This window comes from Cyprinus carpio, chromosome B2 (genome assembly GCF_018340385.1).
Source record: "Cyprinus carpio isolate SPL01 chromosome B2, ASM1834038v1, whole genome shotgun sequence".
Lineage (NCBI taxonomy): Eukaryota > Metazoa > Chordata > Actinopteri > Cypriniformes > Cyprinidae > Cyprinus > Cyprinus carpio.
The window spans coordinates 25153247-25176088 of NC_056598.1; the positions used below are offsets into that span (position 1 = coordinate 25153247).

At 38.3% G+C, this 22842-nt stretch overlaps 1 protein-coding gene across 6 annotated transcripts in view; it reads right to left on the reverse strand.

The window, feature by feature from the left end:
• cadm3 (cell adhesion molecule 3) overlaps nt 1-22842 on the reverse strand; it is a 59428-nt gene that overhangs the window by 36235 nt on the left and 351 nt on the right. For 2 of the 6 annotated variants that reach the window (XM_042718851.1, XM_042718849.1), the window contains exons 1-2: nt 22003-22650; nt 21717-21908 (exon numbers count right to left, since the gene is read on the reverse strand). In XM_042718851.1, coding sequence (XP_042574785.1) covers nt 21717-21837 — 121 coding nt within the window. In that variant the 5' untranslated portion in view covers nt 21838-21908; nt 22003-22650. Of the gene's footprint in view, nt 1-21716; nt 21909-22002; nt 22651-22842 lie in introns of those variants that run through there. The other 4 variants (XM_042718853.1, XM_042718852.1, XM_042718854.1 and 1 more) reach the window with 4 other exon arrangements.

Below are 22842 nucleotides of genomic sequence, written 5' to 3' on the forward strand. Positions count from 1 at the left end.
TCTACAGTGTAACCATTTAGTTGCACTAGCAACTGAAAATGACTGTGTGCAACATGATAAAATGTTAGGCGTACCGGTGTGACTGACCCAATCAAAGTTAATGAATAGCCGCATACAGGTTTCAAAATTAACATTTGGCGAGCTCTGAATGCAATAAAAATTGCGAAGGCTGCAATTTAAAGGGGTCATATGATGCGATTTCATGTTTTCCTTTCTCTTTGGAGTGTTAAAAGCTCTTGGTGCATAAATAAGATCTGTAAAGTTGCAAAGACTAAAGTCTCAAACCCAAAGAGATATTCTTTATCAAAGTTAAGAGTCAACCACGGCCTCCTAAAACTGCTCATTCTAACACGCCCCACATGTCTACGTCATAATGTGGAAGGATTTGCATAACACCGCCCAAATGTTCATGCAAAGAAAGAAGGCATTGCCGTTGCCGCTGGCGCCATGTTGTGGAGATGCTGTTTTGTTGTGAAAGCGAAAATACTTTGTTTGGCCTTCCAAAAGAGGACACGACTAGAAATCAGTGGTTAAGTTGTATTAACAACACTGTTCCAGAACAGTTCAACTAAAATATTTAGTGTTCAGCACATTTTATGGAGGACTGTTTCCTGATCCTGGGAGAGAAGACTACAGTGCCGTCTGTTCTGACTCACAGTCTGTAAGTACATTTACATATGTAAAGGATTTGCCACTGATGATTCAAACACAGGTTTTGAGCAGTTGAGCAATTCTCAATTCCAGTCCTTGTGCACCCCTGCTCTGCACATTTTGTATGATTCTCTTATTGCTTCAGACATTTGTTCTGTTCGAACGTAAGTGCCCTGCGAATTGGACATCACAGGATATTCCGCCTTGATTCCAGTTTGAAGCGAACATATATGTTCCATTCAAAGTGCATTGAAGTGTGCGAGACGTTAATTTAAATTGTATTTATTTACAGAGGTATATGATGTCATGTGTGAAGACATTGTGCAATGCAAATCCGTGAATGAATGATTCGAAGTGAGGTAAACGTCAACAGATTTCCCCTGCCCAGGGAGTAGGGAGCAATGAACACTGTGTAGGGACCATGTCAATGGGAACGGAGCTCAGTTCTAACGAGCTGGTTATCTGAATCAGGTGTGTTAACGAAGAGAGACGTGCGAAATATGCAGAGCTGGGGGGGGGGGGCGTGAAGACTGGGATTGAGAACCGCTGGTGCAGAGTAGGGCTTGTTGCTTGTCGTTTCTCTGATCACAAATGCAGACATGGTTTTATGTTTACGCAGCGCAACGCGTAAAAACACAGTATAAGTCATTATAATCCGTACTTATGTCTCCACTGGATGCAACAAATGGCTTGTTTGTAATGAGTTTTATTGTTTTTGTCTAGTCTCGCCGGTGTTCTGGCAGGGACATGCATTAAAGTATGACAAGGGGTGTAACATTTCCATCACATGCTTGAAGCATTCGGCCAATCACAAAGCATTGGATAGCTGGCCAATCAGAGCACACCTCGCTTTTCAGACCGATGAGCTTTGTAAAAAAAATGACGCGTTTCAGAAAGGCGGGGCATAGAGGAGAAACAATAATGTACGGTATGTGGAAAATAATGTGTTTTTTGAACCTTAAACTGCATAAACACATTTAATTACACCAAATATACAAAATAATGTTCTTTTTAGCAACATCATATGACCCCTTTAATCATCTTTATTTAAAGTCTGACATGCATGTTATATTGTAGCACATAAAGGGATAGTTCACCCAAAAATGAAAATTCTGTCATTAATTACTCACCCTCATGTCGTTCCAAACGCGTAAAACCTTTGTTTTAAAATATTAACACAAATTAAGATATTATCGATGAAATCCGAGAGCTTTCTAACCCCCGATAGACAGTAATGGAATCGCTACGTTCAAGATCCAGAAAGCTAGTAAGGTGACATGGTTCAAACGTAATTTTATGAAACCATACCAGAATACTTTATGAGGGGAAAAAAATTGATGACTTTATTCAGCAATTTTTCTCGTGGTACTTTCGTGAATGCATGGCAGAAACTGACATGGAAGAGAAGAATTTTTTTTCCTTTGCACACAAAAAGTGTTCTAGTAGCTTCATAAAATGACGGTTGAACCACTGATATCGCATGGACTGTCTATGCAGGGTCAGAAAGCTCTCAGATTTCATCAAAAATATCTGAACGGATTTGGAACGACATGGTGGTGAGTAATTAATATCACAATTTTCATTTTTGGATGTACTATCCCTTTAAAGTTACCATTACCAACGTCTCTAAAAATAACTTTATGTTCCTAAATATTTGACAGTGGTCCTACATTTTTAAAGTTGTACATGTAGAGTACAGTACAGTATTCTGTGCTCTGTTGTATACTGGCAAAATGTAGTACCCTGAAAAAAGTTGGGTGAAGAACCAATTTCCACTCAGAAATTGCTAGTAAATTTCATACACAATTACAAAGAAATGGCACGTAACATTTAATTAAATGTGAAATTTAGCAGTAGAAAAACTAAAATAGTAGTTTGTTATACAACATGCTCTTTTATACAACAATGATCTTTGTTTAAGACTCTAAAAAAAATATATATTTTTTTACAAAGCAGATCAGCTATTCAATGCAATTTGCATACTGTGCACAATATACATACTGTACTGTATACTAAAAGAAATGGTAAGACTGGTAGTGTAGTATGCCATCCTGAAAATAAGATGGAATGTGACATACTGTTCCTTTACTATGCATGTGGTTTTCAACATTCACTGATCCATTACTGCAAGTGTATCATTCACAAGCAAATGAGCATTTGCCATGGTCAATTCAGCAATTTTATGCACAAATATACACATGAAGCATTTGACATGAATTGAGTGAGGACAAGCACACCTACTCTGAAGTGTTAAAGTTCAGAAACACAGCAATACGCTTTTATAGTGCCTGTCGCAAACATGTGTCATGCATGTGAAGTACTTCATGACAAGTAACTTACTGACAGAGTGAACTTCATTGAGAGCTAGCTAATTAATTCTAATGAGTATAGAAATAGATCTCTCACCTGCTTATGCGAGAGAGAGAGAGAGAGAGAGAGAGAGAGAGAGAGAGAGAGAGAGAGAGAGCTAGAGGGATTATGTGTGTGCACTTCCAGTAATCGTTGGTATGGTGCCCAAACATTAAAGAAATGTAATGTGAACCATCCAAGCGTATGTCATGTGATTGGTTTAAAGCGGTGCTAGAGAGAAGAGTGTGAATATGTGTGTGTGTTTGTGTGTGTGTGTGTGATTATGCTGTATGATACGATATGACACAGCGTGAAAACCCTTCATCGCTCTTGTCTATCCCCTCCTTCTCTCTTCTTTCCACTTTCTTGGTTCCCATTCATCTTTCTCTCTTCCATCCCTTGTTCACTCTGCTGCCACCTCTGCTTGCCTTATTTCCTCTCTCTTCCTCTCCAGCCTGTTTATTCTGTCTGTCTGTGGTCCCTTTTTGTGTATCATTCATTCACTCCTCAGATTAGAAACGCTTATTACCACTCTTTTGTCTCAGCCCACAGAGACGCGGCTAAATCAGACACACACATGCACGCATATACACGAACACAGGTTCAATAACAGGTTCGTACTCATGTTATTTTCTAGCTCGTATCATACAACGAATGAAGATTTAATCACAAGGCAGAAAAAGCCAGGGTTGGCACTTACAACTCTGCGGTGAATTAAACCACACAGTGCACTTCTCAGCGCTGACAAACTTGGTGAAAAAAAACGCACTGTAGAGCAGCTGAGACGAGCCACACAGCGGAGCTTTCAGAGTGAAACTGCTGAATAAAACAACACGGCTCTTTCATCCTCAGCCAAACTGATGGGTGACTCCACAATGTACTGCTTTCATCACAATCACGTTGCGTGTGAACATCTGAGTAGCACACATACACACATATATCTCAAACACGTATGCGCACACACACAGCTGACACTTTTAACCCACAGACAGACTACTCTCTCTTTTATACACACTTTCTCTCAAACACACACTTAAAAGAACTCATGTTCGATAATTGGATCTGAACAATCTAAAACCAGAAGTGAGACGGAGAACGAACCAAACTGGGCTAAAGGTTAACAACATTCATCATTATAAAAACGCACACACGCGTGGCTCTCTCTGGCCGATAGCTGCTGTTCAACAGACTCATGCTGATCCCGCCTGATCTCGTCTCTCTCCACTTATAGACAGTTTAATCAAACACAGCGCTGCGCAAGAGCTCTGCCGTCCTGTTAGATCACAGGAAGGGCGGTGGAAAGTGACTGGCTACAGCTAGGAGATCAGTGGAATCAGAAGCGAGTGTTTCGGGATGTGGTTAATTTGAGGTTGGAATTGTCTGATAGAGTTTTTGAGAGCAGCTGGTTGGCTATGTTAGAACCGAAATTGAACTGATTTTTTTTTTCTTTTTGCAGAATGTAATAGGAAACGGGAACAAAACCGACCATTTCAATTCTTCATACTATGAACGTTATTAAACATACTTTTTTTTTTCATTCTAACCACTTCCAATTTGGAAAGGAGACCACCGAAAGCTGGAATGCAAAAAATGCTATTTCTGCTCAGAACGAAGCAAAATGAAATGTTTGGCTCAGTCTGTGATTGGTGCAATCAATCTCTGTGGCCAAATACAAACATGCATATTTTTGCACAACATACAAAAAGCTATATATTAATTAAGTAGGGCATTTTTCTATCTATCTATCTATCTATCTATCTATCTATCTATCTATCTATCTATCTATCTATCTATCTATCTATCTATCTATCTATCTATCTATCTATCTATCTATCTATCTATCTATCTATCTATCTATCTATCATGTGTATGTATGTACTGTATGTATGTAGATAGATAGATAGATAGATAGATAGATAGACAGATAGACAGATAGACAGACACATATAACACTACAGAAGCTATGTTGAAAATATCTGTGTTTACTGAGGCTGACTGTTGGCAGTTATTTCATTGTTTTTGGCATTTTTTCTGTGTCCTTGGTCTTAGGTGAAAAGTTTCATTGATTTAGACTTGGGATAGATTGAGAGTGGCTGACGCAATCAGTTAAAGACTGAGCAAAGCCGATACTATCAGAGAGACAGAGAGACAGAATCTTCAAACGCGATCTCACACAGGCTGCCAATTCTGAGTTCTTCCACAAGAACTCAGAAGACTGAAAGTACACCTTGAGCAAGAGGTGAAACTGCTTGCGACAGTTTAATCAAGGTGATGTTCAGAGCACTTTAGAATAACTTGCAACTCATTTATACAACATTACCAAACATTAAAAAATGATTTTTTTAAACGATTTAATCCAATATAAATATAATACACAAAAATATAAGTTTAAAAGTTTTTAACCACATCATCACTGCATCTTAGACTGATTCATAGTTATCTATAGACAATAATAATAATAATGTACAATATAAAATACAAATTTAAATGTATTAACAGTATGTTATATATTATTATATAAAATACCATTCAAAAGTTTGATATTAGTAACTTTTATTTAGCAAGGATGCGTTAAATTGATCAAAAATAACAGTAAAGAGGTTTATAATAGTACAAATATTTATATTTCAAGTAAGCGTTAATTTTCAAACTTTCTGTTCTTTCAAGAATCATCAGACATACTTCCACTTTCCACATTTCACTAAGCAGGACAACCATTTTCAAGTAATAATAACAATGAGAAGATAGATTTCTTGAATACCAAATCAGACGTATTATGCCATCACAGAAATAAATAAATTTTACATATATTCAAATATATTTTCAGCTTAAAAAAATTAATTACATGTGACAATTTTAATGCTAATGACTGTATTTTGATCAAATAAATGCAGCAAAAGACAAAAACAGCAAGAAAAAATCTTAATGACTTTGAAACCTTTAAAACAGTAGTGTTTTCTATTTTGAAATTGCAGTTTGAAGCAAACTTCAAAATAATTTCTTTATAGAAATTACAATAATATATTTCATACTAGGGATGAGCGATTTATCCAATATTAGAGTTGTTGTCGATATAAAAATCACAGGATAGAGTAAATATTGAGTATTATTGAAAATTAAGATTAAAGTGCCAAAGAAGGCACCAATAGGCAATTTCACTCCTTCTGCAAAGTACCCAAGAAGTGCACTGCTTATGTGTTCCAGCAACTACTTCCCCATCTGAAAAAGTTTTTAGTGCCAGTGTGAACATACTATCATGCCACAGAGCATCTCTTAAACCAGAAACTGATGATAGACTTGTGTGACTTAGATAAAAACTTGTGAAACACTTGTATACTTTACAATGTAAAATGTAGTATGTGAATTGCATTGCTCTAAAGAAGCTGTCAGAATGCACTTTCTTTACCCATTTTGCACTCTTTTTTCATAGTGTTACATTTTAAAAAGAAGAGGTCAGTAGGTCTAATTTTTTAACTGTGTGATTTTGCACTAAACATTTTAAATGTGCTTAGAAACAATACCTGTTCTATCCAAATGGAATGAAATCACCTTTTCAATTATCCTGAACTATAGATATCAATTATCATCAAAATTTGGAATTTTAGGTACATCCCAGCCCCATTTTCATACAGCAGCAGTTAAATAAACCAAAATATCAGCACTGCACTCAACAAGTACTGGGTAAAACAAAACCAACATTGTTTTTAAAATATTGTAGGAACACATTTCAAAAGCAAAGGTTAATCTACTAAATACATGCTCAGAAATCATCCAATGAATTTCTAATAGCTTCTCTAAATAGAAGATAATTGGAGAGAAAAGAAGCATGGCTTAGTAATGGAGAAGAGGGCACGACCTCCACTGTGCACAGGTATACCTTTCCCTGCAAACAGTGAAGAAACACAGCTGAGAAAAGTTCCTTAATCCACTTTAAAAAGGAACAGGACATAAAGTGCTCGTTAATGCCATGAAAAGCACTGCATTATTAAAACAGAAGAAGCAGAGAATAGGCTGATTGTTTTCGAGCATTACAGCAAACATACAGTATATCCCCTTTGCTAATGATACCTTCACTAATCATAGTCATCGCAGCAGAACAGTGAGCCACGGGATCATAAAAGGTATAAACAAATTTACCAGCTCATCTGTGGTTTGTCGACAGATCGTATTATCAATGATTGTGGATCATTTCCCAGAGGAGAATGACCTCTGCTTAAGAGCCTGTGATGCATCTTACTGTCAGAGAAGCTGGTAAGCATTTCCTGAAAACATGATTCATAAGATAAGACGCTCTGTGGAACTGACAGGGTTCCCTGCTTCTTCTTAACACTACGGTCTCTTCCTTTCTCCCCCTCGCTCTTGGTTGCTTCCCAGGCCTTCTGCACCACAGAGTTACATTTCAGCAGAAAGATGCTGGCAACAAAAAGGGAGAGAGAGAGAGGAAATGTACAACAAATAGCCAGAGGGTGTGTGAGAGAGCATGAGAAAGAATCACCAGCATTAGAAAAGGTGCCAGCAACAAATCTGTCCTCTGAGTTAAGTGAGCCACTGGCACTTACACACAGCTCTCCCGCCTCTAAATCTCATCCACATTAATGATTGGCCAGCATTACCGCCCGTTGCTTAATCGCTCATTATTATTGGCCAAATCTGGAGGAGCCAAGCCGCTCAATCAAGCCACAGCCGCATGTTACGCTGAGGTAAGGAAGCAAACACGCCAGCACTTTCAAACGGTTCGCATTTCCCAGGGAGCTTTGCAGTGGTAAACACAGCCCCAGGGCACTCCTGAAAGCAGGAAGTGTGATCCAACTGCCAACCGGCTAATTGGAAATGCTTTCCTCCGTTCGAGTGGACACAGCTCTCATTGCTGTGGACCTGAGCTTGGTCCCGCAGAATCTTTGAAGCCCACTACATGGTCCCTTTAGCTTGCTGCACAATTATGCCATGGCGCAGGCAGGAAAGAACCCAAGTCCATGTTTTTATTCATGAAAAATATATCACGGGCGATGTTGGCTGGATAAAAATACCCCCGTAAAGTGGGCCAAACTGCTTTGAGTACAGCACTGTGATGTTTGTGATTCCCAACATTTAGCTGGGAATGTTATGATGTCATCAGAGCCACGGATACGCTCTACCTTGTTTTTGACATTTGATTAGCTGTTATTGCTGATAATGGTACTGCTACAACACTATCTTTTAATTGTATAGTTTTTTTAACTTTTAAAAATAATTATCGCTAAAAATGATGAGCGATTAAGCAACGGGCGATAACCGTAGTGTTAAGAAGAAGCAGGGAACCCTGTCAGTTCCACAGAGCGTCTTATCTCATGAATCATACGAAAAACTATAAATGGGATCTGTCTGTGATTGGACAGCTCTCTGCTACTTGATTCACCTTTAGATAAGGCTTGAAGGCATATTTTTTTAATCGATTAATCTACTGATTATTTTTTTCCAATTAGTGGACTAATCTAATGGTTATTTTTCCCAATTAGTCGATTAATCTAATGGTTATTTTTCCCAATTAGTCGATTAATCTAATGGTTATTTTCCATTTATACTAGCGGCCTTTGAATGCTTGAAGCTGATTAGCTGACGAACGTTCTAAGGCGTGCAATTATTTTCAGGGAAATGACGGCGAACATAGTTCCAGGCAGCTCTTGACCGCATTACGTTCATATAATTTCGGCAAATGATTTCAGTTATTTCAAATGTCCTTACAGCCTAAAACAGCAAAAGAAGCAAAACCCACTACTACACTGGCCAAACAAATAAATATAGTAAACAATCGGATAAAAATGACAAATCATTTCTATGTTTTTGCCACAAAATTAAGTTTTATTATGTATGGAAAGCACATACACTTTCTCTCTCTCTCTCCCTAACAGGCATACATACAGTTTGCACACACGCTAACATACGCACCAATGTTGTTAGTGCTACTCTGACAATTTTATCAGTAACATCAACTTAAAAACTACATGACTTCTCGCAAGCGAGGTAACAACAGCACTATTAGTATAAATTTCACTATTAGTAGACACCGCTGCTGAACACGTAAGAGACTCACAGAAGTAATATCTCTCTCTCTCTCTCTCTCTAATAACTAAGATATTAACTGCAGTCTGCTATGCATGGCTCAATCCTCCGTTGCTAGGTCTAAAATGACATTTTTGGACTTAGCAACGGAGGAATTGGATGAGATGTGGAAGAAATAATCCTACTCACAATAGAGGTTTAAGTACAAAAACTGGACAAATGCCTTGAAATATATCATCTGATTGAGATCTTGAGGTGTGGTAACCATAGTATAAGAGGAATAATTGACTTCACTGTTGAATTCTCCGCTTTCTGTCGTGGCTGCATCACCCCCTCGGGTGTGCATTATTTTCTAAGAATTCAGCGGCCCGTCATCAATTATTCCTTACATAGTGTAGGCCATTAACAATATAGTTAACAAAATATATAATAATAATAAATAATAACTGTAGCCTCTGGCATTAAGCATTTTATTCAAGGATTTGTTCATAAAAATACTTACTTCACAAATAAAAAAAAATCCTAAAATAAGAAAAAATGTGTAGAATTAAAAATCTTTTAGTACTACAATTGTCCGTAAGTCCAACAAAAATAATAATCATATATAACCATGACAGTATCAAAAATGCCCAGGTCCATAAATAGGGGTTCAGGACAAAACTCATGATTCGGATTATATTATGGGTTTTAAGTCACAAATTGTATAATTTTTCAGATTAGTTCACTTCACCTAAAGCCCGAGACACATTGCACGATTTTAGCAATCCTATAAGATCACTGCATGTCACACCGTGCGACATGGATCTAATAAACTTGGCTACGACATGTGTAGACTGTATGATGAGGACACCTATTTACACTTGATAAATCACACTTTATCAGTTGTAGTTTTATGTGTGCTGGAAAAAAAGAGGAAGCAGCGAAAGAGGAAGGGATAAAAGCTTGAAGTAAGCAGTTTTATTTTTTAGCACAATGTCGCACAGATTTCATGTTGCATTTTTATTGGTTGGTCACCATGTCTGGCCCATGTGAAATCCATGCGGGCCAGATGTGGGCCGGATCTTGTTGCTGTCTGAGTCAGTAAACGTGGATAGTACCAGCAAACACACTTCGCGATGATCATGCTGTATCGTAGGCTATCTTTGGTTGCAAGACGGTGACAACGGCTGTCTTTGAACCTCTCTCACTTTACGACACAGGACCACCAATTCGGAGCCACATTCACAGAAATCGCCACGATTGTTTCACAATGCTAATCTTACGTCTGGGACAGCCGAAAATCATGCAGTGTATCTGGGCTTAAGACATAACCGGGTATTTTGAGATAATTTTGTGCAAATTTGTACATTTGTGTGTCCCAAGCGCAAGGAGGTGTTAAAGTAAACTCAATTCTGTGTTTGTGCCCTTTCTGAAATGTGCATGAGTACGGAATTGACATGAAACACATGCATCAGTCTATGATGGTTAAACTTTGCAACTAATCCATGTATCACATGCATGCCAAACTCTCAGGCCTGGTCCGTACAAATCATGGATCAACTGTTTAACCCCTATCCATAACACCGAAAAGTTTTATCACAATTGATAGCATGATTAAACAGTGAGCTCATCTATCAGATATATTAAATAACCAACAACGACTTTCAATGTTTTGCAACAAAGTGCATGTAGAGTATGTTTAAATCAATACAACTAATTTCTCCCTCATTTCATCCCTACTTTTAGATTTCTGATTATATAAACAATTAAGCTCTGAGTAAATCAGAGAAAATATCAATCCATTCAAGGCCACTGTGAATCTCTGTTGCAGTAAATCCATAACAATCATTCCCATTTGGCAACAGCAGTCAGAAAGGAAATGTGATGCAATTTTACGGAATGTTTGGAATGAATCTCTGTTTATTTTTCTCCCCACTCCCAGATTTGTGTTTTCCCAAGCAATGAATTGGTGGCTGAGGACAGGATAGTGCATTTTGGAAAACAAGTACGCCACAGGGCAATTCATCGTTTGGCATCACTCTATTGCGAAGAAATCAGCTCTCATCCTACAGCCCTGTAATGCAGATAGCATCTGTTTTAAGAGCTTTGGATCTCAGCGTCGTGTCAGAGTAAACATATTGTATGCTGATGAATCTAGGGCTCGGCAGCAACAGTCTAGAGTTATTTAGAGTTTAGATGGCAGATAACAAATTAGCAATAAGGAATTATCCACAGACTGTGCATGCATACAATGTACAAAGAACATTCACCCCTTTGCAGAACACATGCTTACAACTTTTAAACTGAACATCAAATCCAGGGCATCAAATGCAAACTTTTCTTTAGACAATATAACCGTATGGCCAAAACTGCTAAATAAATAGGTTGCCTAATTCATGTCATGAAATATGAACTGAACTGACCACACTCAACAGGAATGTGATTTGAAATTGAGATTAAAATTGAGAATCAAATTCCTCAGAAAGAGGAATTTATTGAGTTATTGAGGTACTGCATTCTGGACAGTGATGTATTCTCTCACCTTAGTCTACAGAAGTTAATTTATTAAATATAATGAACTACACGTGGCATTTCAAACATATATATCCATCCATTCATCCATACATCCTCAAGGCCTATAGAACGTTAAGACTTCCAGACTATATCTGAAGATTTAATTTAGCATTCAAATATCAAATGTTGCTTGTCTAGTTAAAAATGACAGATATAAGTTCAAGATATATACAGATATAAGTTCAATTTATTTTAATTATTTTTCCTTACATTTAAATTTATATTACAATTCTGAATCCTGTTTGCTCCGTCAATTCAAATTTAGGATCTGAACTGGAATTTAAAAGGCATTCTCAGTACAGTTTCACAGCCCTGGATTTTCAGTACTAAAATTGCATTGTTTTAAGATTCAAATTAAGGCAATATTCATGAGCTTGTTGCATCATCTCATGAATATGCATTGCCGAAAATTCCTGAAAAATGCTCATGTCCTGATTAATGACAGGAGATGTATCTAGCCTAGCTTTTAACACAGGAAACATGAGAAGATTGAGCCGAATGTGCATTTGATGCAATCAGATAGCCACTCTTACATCTCTAGATACAACCATTTTAAACTCACAGAAGTCCCAGCACTTAACCTTAATCTAATAGGTCAAGCTTCTCTTGCTTGTACACAAGCTCTGCACAAACCCATTGACATGAGATGGCTTTCTAGAGTGCAAAAAAAGTTCACATAGGCAGCAAAAAGAGAGAAAACACACCCTCAGTGCCCACTTCAGTTTTTTGGAGTAGACTCTCAATTGTATCACTTTCTAACTCACAGATAAGCTCTTTTACTAGTGAGAACGTTTCAAGCTTTGGGAAACTACATTTCCCAGGAGTCCGTAAAGGGTTCTAGAGATTGTAAATAGGAAATAATGTCCTTTCTATGACTTTGCGCGTCTCACTCGGGGGTTCTGGCATGTAAACGACACCAAGACAAGGGTGACTTTCATTTCCCCCTCTCTCCTTCTGTTTGTAGGTGTACTTCACATCCAGAACCACACACAGTCTCAAACACACCTACTGATCTCACGCCATGTCTATAAAAACCCAGAACAGCCGTATACTCATTACATTGATCTTTATCCAAGTCTACATTGAAACAAGACAGCCACACTGGTGCTGGGCCAAGAGAGCCAATTCAAATTCATTACGTAGCTCAGAGCAGAGCCGCTGTCCCTAGATTCGTTTTTTGGGGTTTTCGCATACGACAGCTTTGATTGGAAAGGACTAAAGGGAATCAGTGGTTCTGTTCTGAGAATCTTTGCAAATATGGGACTAGAACAACATTATATTATCTTACTTTCAACTAATTTGACATTAAGTCAGCCGTCACATCCAAACATATGAATTTGTTTTCTTTTCTCATTATCTTTTCATCTTTAACACCAGTCTATTAAATGATCAGCAGGGGGATTGTGGCAAAATTGCTAATGACCACATGATTGAAAACAAGGAACCACTTTTTGTGCATTAGTCTATTGACAAATTCACATACTTAAACACATTTGTGTCCTATACTGTATATTACATGTCAGCTATTCTCCCATGATCTTTAGACTTACATTTATGCATTTGGCAGTACATGATTAACCTATTGTTTCATGTATTCCCTGGGAATCAGTCCATGATATTGCCATTGCGAGCACCATGCCCTACCATTTGAGCTACAAGAACTCAGATCATTTCAATTCATTTTTATAGCATTACTGGCAATCCCTAATTTCGAATACCAATTGTCTAAAACAAAACTGAAATATTTTTTAAAGATTCAACATCACAGACCTTGCAGACTCTGACAATTGTGAGTCTGACGTTCTCACTGTAATTGCCTGAAAGCTTTGTTTTCCAATGGAATTAAAAACTGGCTCCCAGGAATTGCACAATGCCAGTCAGTTTGGAGCTTCAATATGCTTCAGATGGTCATAGGTATGCATTCTGTCTATACAGTATTTTGGAAAACATAGCTTTTGCTATTCCAAAACCTAGAAAGCTGCCAACCTAGACCATATTTTGCCTTCTAAGATACCTCATTTCAACCAAATTCTATAGCGGCATTGCATGTATTCTTCTTGGAAAAGAATGTTTTATGACAAGCTTGTGAAAAAATTCTTTTCAGCTGAGATGCTACCTTAAAAGGCACTAGAAACTGCTTACTGGCTCTTGGAACTGAGCTCATATCTCGAACAAAGACGAAGTACTTAAGAGAACATTTTAAATCAATACATCTTTACATTTACAAACACTGTTTATCGAAAAAACATACTACAGTTTGTTTACTGTAATAGAATATTGTTTAAAGATATGACCACTTTGGCACATCTAGCCATAATGACAGCACTCCTATAGAAAGACCATTTAAATAGTACAAAAATATTTGTCTCTACAAATGGAAACACAAGAGAACAACAACAGCCAGAGCAAAGGAAAAAAGAACATTCTAGCTCTCCTTGAAATTAAACGAGTAAATCAAGTGAGACAAAACTCACTTTTGATTAATTAAAAAAAAAAATCCTATCAACCACTTGAAAAAATCCATAATTATGACTTTTAAAATGTACTATATCCCATGAGTGTTTCCTCCACACTCAGGCCTCTGGAGATTTCCTGTGTGGTAAGAGAAGAAAAGTCATGAGGGGTTAAGATGTGCACAGTGTGCGTATAATTTGTGGCCTGTCAGCTGACTAATCAGTTTTTTAGTGATCCATTACTCTGCATTATTTATGCTAAGTAGCCGTTCTGTTCAGGACCATTTATAAAGAGCATTACTCTAAAGATCTCTTAAAGGCATTCAATAACACAAACATTCACACACACACTTCAAGATAACACACACACATCATTTTACTTTAATCCTGACATGCTTTCACAAACATGCACACATTTCAGCATCACTGAGGTTTTACACGGTAAGAACACATAAATCTCTCAGCCCAAATGTGCACTAGCATCACAAATAACTATCAAGATTTGTCTCAGGTCAGTGGAGGGACACAACAACATGCTTCAACAGACCGCCAGCAGCCACGCAACGCCACAAACAAACAATAAGGCTCATTTTCCCTTGCAGTGCCTCTTTTGATGAATCTGTGATGCACAGTTGTTAAGCAATAAGTCCTAGAGCTGTGCCGTCCTCTTTAAAATGACCTTTCAGAATTTATTAAGCACGTTATGGAGGATATCCAGATGCTTCCACCACATGTTGATCTGCTTGCAGACATGTCACAGAGGATGTAGCACACATATCAGAGGTTACGGGTGATCTGTCCTACAAGTCACATACACATCAGAGACCACATGAGCAACATATGCGCTCAAACACTCACACAGACTTCAGAGACCAGGAGTGGAAACTCCACTAACACATACACACTTCAGAGACCATGACCATTGAACTGGACATCTCTCACACACATATACACACTTCAGAGACCAAAGTGAAAAGTTTTCTTCCTTTCACACACACACACACACACACACACACACACACACACACACACACAAACACACATTCAAATGCATAGCCTTCACCAGGGGCGGACTTACACATTAGGCAAAGGCAGGCGGCTGCCTTGGGCCCCCAAAAGCCAAGGGCCCCCTAAAATGCTTTTCATATACGAGATGCGCATTAAGCACTGACACGCGAATGGTTGCTCTTTACGGTGTTTATTACCACGTCAACTGTCCGAGTTGAAAGTGCTTTTTGTGTATACTGCTTGAAGGAGATGAAAATATCATGCATCTGAAGCTGTAATTAAATATTGAGCAACAGTGTGTATTATATATTTATAATTGTTTTAAATGCCGCTTACTTATTTATGAGAAGGAACCAAGTAGAGGACACATACGCAGTTAATTTTTTGGTTGATATAATCCTTAGGTGTGTAAATGTATGATTGCCTTTGCATTATTTTTTCAGTTTTATTTAAATTTGTAGTTAAAATAACTAAAAATAAATGTATTTTAAAGTTTAGAATTAGACAGCCTTTGCACACAGGCTTATACTGGTGACTCATCAGTGGACTTTCGTCAGTATAGGCTATATTTTTTCACACTTTATTCATTCTATATTTCTGACATTCCAAAAGTGCCTCCTACTGGCAGATAATGAATGTTCATTTTCAATAATCCAGTCTGTAGTTTTTGTTCAGACCAATGCGAAAATCCACCCACATAACCCTGGTTTAATTAACATAATAATTTATACTCACCCCTGGTTTAAACGCTGAATTGTGTGGTTTATCATTTTAATCATTTATTTTGTTTTTGTAAAAACCTGTATCTCAGCTGTAAATCAGTTGCTATTTCGTGGTCTACAACATGAAAGAAAGCCATTATAACATTTACATGAAAAATGTAGAAACACTGGACACAACTATGGGGCACCATTGCAGCAGCAAGCATCACAACAAAAAGGGAACCGCAAGGTTGACCTAGAAAAATATGTGCAAATGTATAGGCCCCCATTCCTATATTTTGCTTGGGGCCCCCAATTCACTAAATCTGAGACCATGACTGGACATCTTTACACTCTCTCACAAACACTTACAGCCTACTCAAGAAACAATAAGTGAAACCCTGATAAACTTAGATCCTGATACACCTGCTAAACTCGCTTCCTTTTTTAGATGCTTCATTATAGCCTTCAACTTACAATACGGTTCAACAAATTTGAATACATAGCAAAAATTAAGAATTACAGCAATAGAAAGAACTACAATAGAAAATTTAACAGTACCAAACACCACAACTCAAAAACAGACAAGCTAAACTTGTTTCTTGTAATGTGTTTAATTTTACATAATCTATGATGTCACTATAAAACAAAATATGTTTATCCGAGTTGTGAAAGTGGGTTTGCAGTCTGTAGTGACTACGGTGTAACCATGTTCCACAAAATAATGTCTTTCACGGGATGCGCACAAAAACAAACTCAATGTGGCAAGTGTATTCAGATTCACAAAAAAATGACTTGTGAACTGGCTCTTTTCTGTGAATCAGCTGCTACCAATCTGATTGTCAAATTAATTGCTTTTGTGAGCCTACTCTTTTCAGTGAATCAAAATTAGGCAAGGTGATTACACTGATTCAGGGCTCCAAACTGCATTTGCGACCAAACATATTAAATTTCAAGTGAAGTTTTTGCTGAGTACTATGTATTTACATGTTATAACTTAAAGGGGTCATATGATGCGATTTCAATTTTTCCTTTCTCTTTGAAGTGTTACAAGCTCTTGGTGCATAAAGGAGACCAGTAAAGTTGCAAAGACTAAAGTCTCAAATCCAAAGAGATATTTTTTGTAAATGTTAAGAGTCAACCACGCCTTCCTAAAACGGCTCGTTCTAACACGCCCCCACATGTCTACGTCACGATGTGGGAATATTTGCATAATGCTGCCTGAATGTTCACGCAAAGAAAGAAGGCCTAACTTTTATTCTCGCTGTTGCCACCACCACCATGTTGTGGAATCGTTGTGTGTTTCAAAAATACTTTGTTTGGCCTTCCTAAAGAGGACACAACTAGAGATCAGTGGTTAAGTTGTATTTACAACACTGTTCCAGAACAGTTCAACCCAAATATTCAGATGTGTGCTGCCCATTTTATGGAGGATGAATTCTGAACCAGTAGCCTACAATGCGTCTGTGGCACAAAGGCTGTTTCTATAAAGTGGGGCAGTTTAAACTTTGCAAGGACAGTCTGGTGCTTCTGACTCACAGCCTGTAAGTAAGTTTTTTATATTTAAATAATTTGCCAATGATGATTCAAAAGCGAGTTTTGAGCAGTGGCTTGTTGTTTCTCCAATTACAAATGCAGACATGGTTATATCTTTACACAGCGCGATACACAACGCAATGCGTAAAAAGACAGTATAAGTCTTTATAATAAATAATTATGTCCCCACTGGATGCAACAAATGCCTTGTTTGTAATGGAATTTATTGGTTTTGTCTCGTCTAGTGATGTCCGGATCACGAACGAATCATTCTATTAAACCATATTTTCTTAGTGAACCAGTCGAACCATTTCACCAAATTGAACTGAATCGTTTGAAACGGTTCGCGTCTCCATCATGCACTAATCCACTAATTACTTAAGTTATTCAGTTTATAAACGTGCCTGACACTACCTCTGACACAAAATAAACCAATATCCCGAGTTATTCAGTTACTTCTAACAGTACATTGACTGAACTGCTAAAAGAGAACCGATGGGATGTGCATGAGGAGAGCAGCTGGACTGAGTCTTGTCCTGCTGGAAGACGGCATCACAGTATGTTAAGGGGCGTAACATTTCCGTCACACGCTTGAGGCATTCGGCCAATCACAATGCACTGGATAGCTGGCCAATCATTGCACACCTCGCTTTTCAGAATGATGAGCTTTGTAAAACGCGATGCATTTCAGAAAGGTGGGGCACAGAGGAGAAACAATAACGTACATTATGTAGAAAATAATGTGTTTTTTGAACCTTAAACTCCATAAACACATTGCATTACACCAAATACACAAAATAATGTTCTTTTTAGCAATGTCATATGACCCCTTTAAAAAATTTGCATGAGATGCTTTTTTTCTTGATTGTTTTGCAATCACATCATTTGCTATGTTCACGTATTAAACTGAGATGATGCGCATCAAAGTTTTAGTGGAAAAAGAAGAGTTTCAAACGGTCCTCATCTCTGCCGCGCCGCAGCGCTGACACACACCTGATAAACGAAGCTCAGTTGAGCAGAGTGAGAGAGATCGAAATGACGGAGACGTAATCTTTCTTAATCTTTTCTTAATCTTTCTCTTTACTACAATAGTACATAATGAACATGAATTAACATCAAAATGTAGGCTATTTTATAAGAGAGCCTACAGTGCAACTTACTGAAATGTCTCATGTAAAAGCTCATTCAATGTTTCAAACTGTGGAAAACGTGTAGGGGGAGACCGGGTATGGTTGTAACACTTTTTGTTTCAACATCTATAACTTGCTGAATTTTTGAGCTAGAGTGCTCAAACTTTTATACAAAGTACTGTACCAACATTTGTTCACTACAAGAGGCACCAATTCAAACCTCTGCAAGAATATCACAGCCCTTATAAGTTGATGTCAAATACATGGAGTGCCCTTGTTATAATCTACCTCACTACCAGGGTAAGTTGTAACAGTCAGACAAAAGAAGCAATTGTTTTACAAAACAATGTTTTGGCTTTCTACGAATGACCAAATCCACGTTCTGATCAATGCAGGAGTGTGTGCTTGTGTGTGTAAATTAGACTACTAGAACAAACTTCCTAAATGGTATTTATGCTTATACTGAACACTCAAATCCATTGTACCGTTGTAAAGAATATGTAGATCTAACAAAAAACTGTACAAATTTGTGTGTGAGATTGTGTCTATGTATGAATTTTCTCAATAAGAGTCACAATGGTGACAAGCTAATGTTTTTAACCCTAGAGTGCAGACTTGGTGGATCCAGAAACTGCATAGGGTACATTTTACCCACACTTCCTTTGAGCAGCCAAAAAACTTCATACAGACAACATTAAAGTTCTCAGTTCTATGTACGGGGATGCTAAAATGTTACAATATACCCCACCCCTGACATCCAATGTTTAGTTAGCTTTATTAGCATTATGGTTAGAAATTAGCAGTTTAAAACTGCATCACATTTTGCCTGATAATCTACAATTTATTCTAAAGTAAGTTACATGATTTTATATGCAACAGTTTTAGTACTAAGCAAAATATATTTTGTTTTAAAAAAAAAAAATTTTTACAACAAAATAATTTTTTTCTTTATAAAATCTACATATACCTATTTACAGCCTTGACAACCATTCATATAAGATCAGGGTGGAAGTGGGTATATAATGAAATTATCATAGGACTCCTAGCTTATCCCTGAAAGGTGGAAATGGTGCTGTTACAACTCTCCCCATGTTACAACCATACCCGGTCTCCCCTAAAGCTTGTAAACATTGCAATGTAATAATACATTTACCTCAGAATAACCATTTGGTGTCCAAAAGCTCATCAGTCAGATAGAAAAGCATTTTGCTATATTTATGCGCTATTGCATTTTAATATTTTTACTTAACCTGTTGTCTACATGATTCAACTCCTATAAAATTGCATTTTACTAATTAAGAAAAACAGACTGAAAGTGTGAAAGACACACTCTTAAAAATAAAGGTGCTTAAAAGGTTCTTCACAGAACCGTTTTTGGTTCCACAAAGAACCATTCAGTCAAACCATCTCTTTCTTAACTTTTTATAATCTGAAGAACATTCTTTCACCACAAAGAACCTTTTGTGAAACGTAAAGGTTCTTCAGATGTTAAAGGTTCTTTATAAAACCATTTAGACAAGATTCTTCTATGGCATCATGAAGCACCTTTATTTTTAAGAGTGTGTGACATCATTTACAGAATGCATTGAGGAGGAGCCCAAACTACACTCAGTGGCCAATGACAGTATGATGAAAAGTTAAAATGTAAAATAATAATAATAATAATAATAATAAAATACATAAAACACGTTTTGTGGCACCTAAAAAAAATAATTTGGCGCCTACGTTTTTTCTTATAGAAGCCAATGGCTCCTTACTCTATTTTTTAGTTTGGAGCCCTGTGATTGGTTACAGCAGCAAAGGAAAAGTTTGCAAAAGTAGGTGAAACCACCAACATCACACGTATGTACTGATGGTCACAGAACACACCAGAGAGAACATACAAACCTGCAAAACAAGTACTCTGTTTCCAACTATAGATACAGCATTCAACATGTTCATACACCAATCAAATAACCTATACTCTCAAACAACCCGCTCTAGCCTTCTACTGCATATAATCTAAAGTATGAGTTTCTTACACATGCAAATAATCCTGCACACACTCACACATACACTCGCATTCGCATTAAGGATGCATAGGGCCACTGGATATGCAAAACCACAAAAAAGCACAATAATGAATAATGCAGTGAGCAGCAAAAACAGCTGACAAAGTTTAAGTGTGCGAGAGAGAAAGGACGAGATCAGGATCGATACAAAGAAAGAAAGAAAGAAAGAAAGAAAGAAAGAAAGAAAGAAAGAAAGAAAGAAAGAAAGAATATTAATAAAATGATTCATTACTGCTGAAACAATGACATCTCACTGAACCCAATATTTCAACCTCTTCAAACCTCCGGTTCACACTTCATAATGAAAAAGGAAAGCTCTATCATAATCATCATTCATGAATAATCATCCATATTTTCACTTAAACATTTGGACATTTGATGAAGATCTGTTCAGAGAGTACCCTAGAGAGTAACAATACACCTACACAAGCCAGCAGACTGATTCAGTCCAACTCATTGTGATTGTGTAATGTACACTTGTGCAGCAATTCTACTTCTACTTCAAATTAAAAGCAGTTATGATCTCCACTTATCAGTCTGCTGAAACAGTGACAATGAACCAGGCATTTCAACACAAGCTGCATTCCTTCATCAACTAATTTAGACTTTATAATGAAAAGGATTTGATAAAGATGCTGTTCGCTCCTTAACTCTATAGAGAATAGCCACTCAGAATTATGTAATGTGTGCACATGTGCTTGAGGATAGATATATAGCTTCTATTTGTGGTGTATTTGTACTAAAATAAAAGCAGTAATGATTTGCTGACTATGTTACATTCTTTTGATCTACAATCGATGGTGGCCCAGTAGTGCACAACCTAACAAAATCTCCACAATACAATGTATAGAACTAACTGCACAGTGTTGCGTCTTGTTTCCGTGTGTACTACTGGGCCACAGTTCCAATTCCTTCAATGTTAAAACACTTTCTAACGAAAAATTATTTCATATTGATAAGATTTAGTCCGGCAAGACAGACAGACAGACAGACAGACAGACAGATAGATAGACAGACAGACAGACAGATAGATAGATAGATAGATAGATAGATAGATAGATAGATACTGCTATAGTTCCCAAAATAACAGAATCCAGCAGAAAATTCCGTTAGAGCTGAGATGAGGGGGAGTTTCCTCTGTGCCCCACGAGCTTATTAACGGCTTTGTGATTCCCTTGTAAAAACAGAAAACTGTCAAAACATGGGGGAGGAGCTGAGTGAGTGAAGAACGGGAGGGTTACTTACCGAAAACGAAGTTGCTCCGAACGGAGGTCGCCAGAAGCATCGTCAAGGCCGCGAGCGCCCTGAGAGCGGCCCGCTGGAATGCCGAGAATGTCATACTCTGACGCGCGCGCATCCCGCTCATCCGTCCAGCGCGTTAAAGCCAACAGTCCTCTCGAGGCACGGAGAAGTGGAGAATTTTCGGCGAAGCGCTTACTGGAAGAAAGGACACACACATTCACACTCATTAGCAGACGGAGAGAGCCGATTGGTCGCACTGATGCTGAGCACACACACACACTTTACTCACGCGCTGCCCCAGTGCGTCCATTGATCGTCTCTTGTCACTCGCAGTGTGTGATGTGTGACGCAGTGATCGAAAACATTCCCTTCGTCACTCAGTAACCCAGAAAACGACTCCGAATTGACAAACGCAACGTAAAAGCGAGCGCGTGCTTGACAAGAATTTTGCTTTGTAGAGAGCTGTCCCCGACATCCTCCTGGTAGCCTTTAACACCGCTCTCATTTATTCTCCCGCTCGCGAGAGGAAGGTGCACCTGTCGCCCGTTGAGAATTCAGCGCGCGGCCTCAAGCGACCGTGGCCACAACCGCGCGCGCGCGAGCGCTCACACAGTAGTCCAGGTCGTTTGGCTGCCTATTCCTCTCTCTTATTGCGCTTTTGTGAACTGTGCAAGTCATGGCGTTGCCTGCGGGGCGGGCGTGCGATCGCGCGCAAAGATGCTCTGTATTGTTTTGCTACTAGAGAGGGAGGCAAGGACGGACAGTGGCTGTCAAACTGTGTGTGTGTGTGTGTGTTGATGTTCAGCGCGAGCAGCGAAGCCTCGCCTCATCTCGACTGTTGGGATGAGATGATGATACCTGCTGCAATTGTATGACATGCGACCCAAAACGCAGCCACCCGCACCGCCTCCCTCACTCATCGCTTCTTTTCTCGCACTTCTCCTCTTTATCCCCACCTCCCGCTGAGCACCAGTCCCGTTCTCACCCGCGCAACCAGGACGCCCCACCGAACCACGGAAAACAGTAGCAGGTGCACACAGTCCGAGCGCGCTGATTGCAGAAGGAGCGGCAGGGATGTGGGAGGGGAGGGGAAACGCAGGGGGGAAAAGCAACCATCAGCGCATTAACA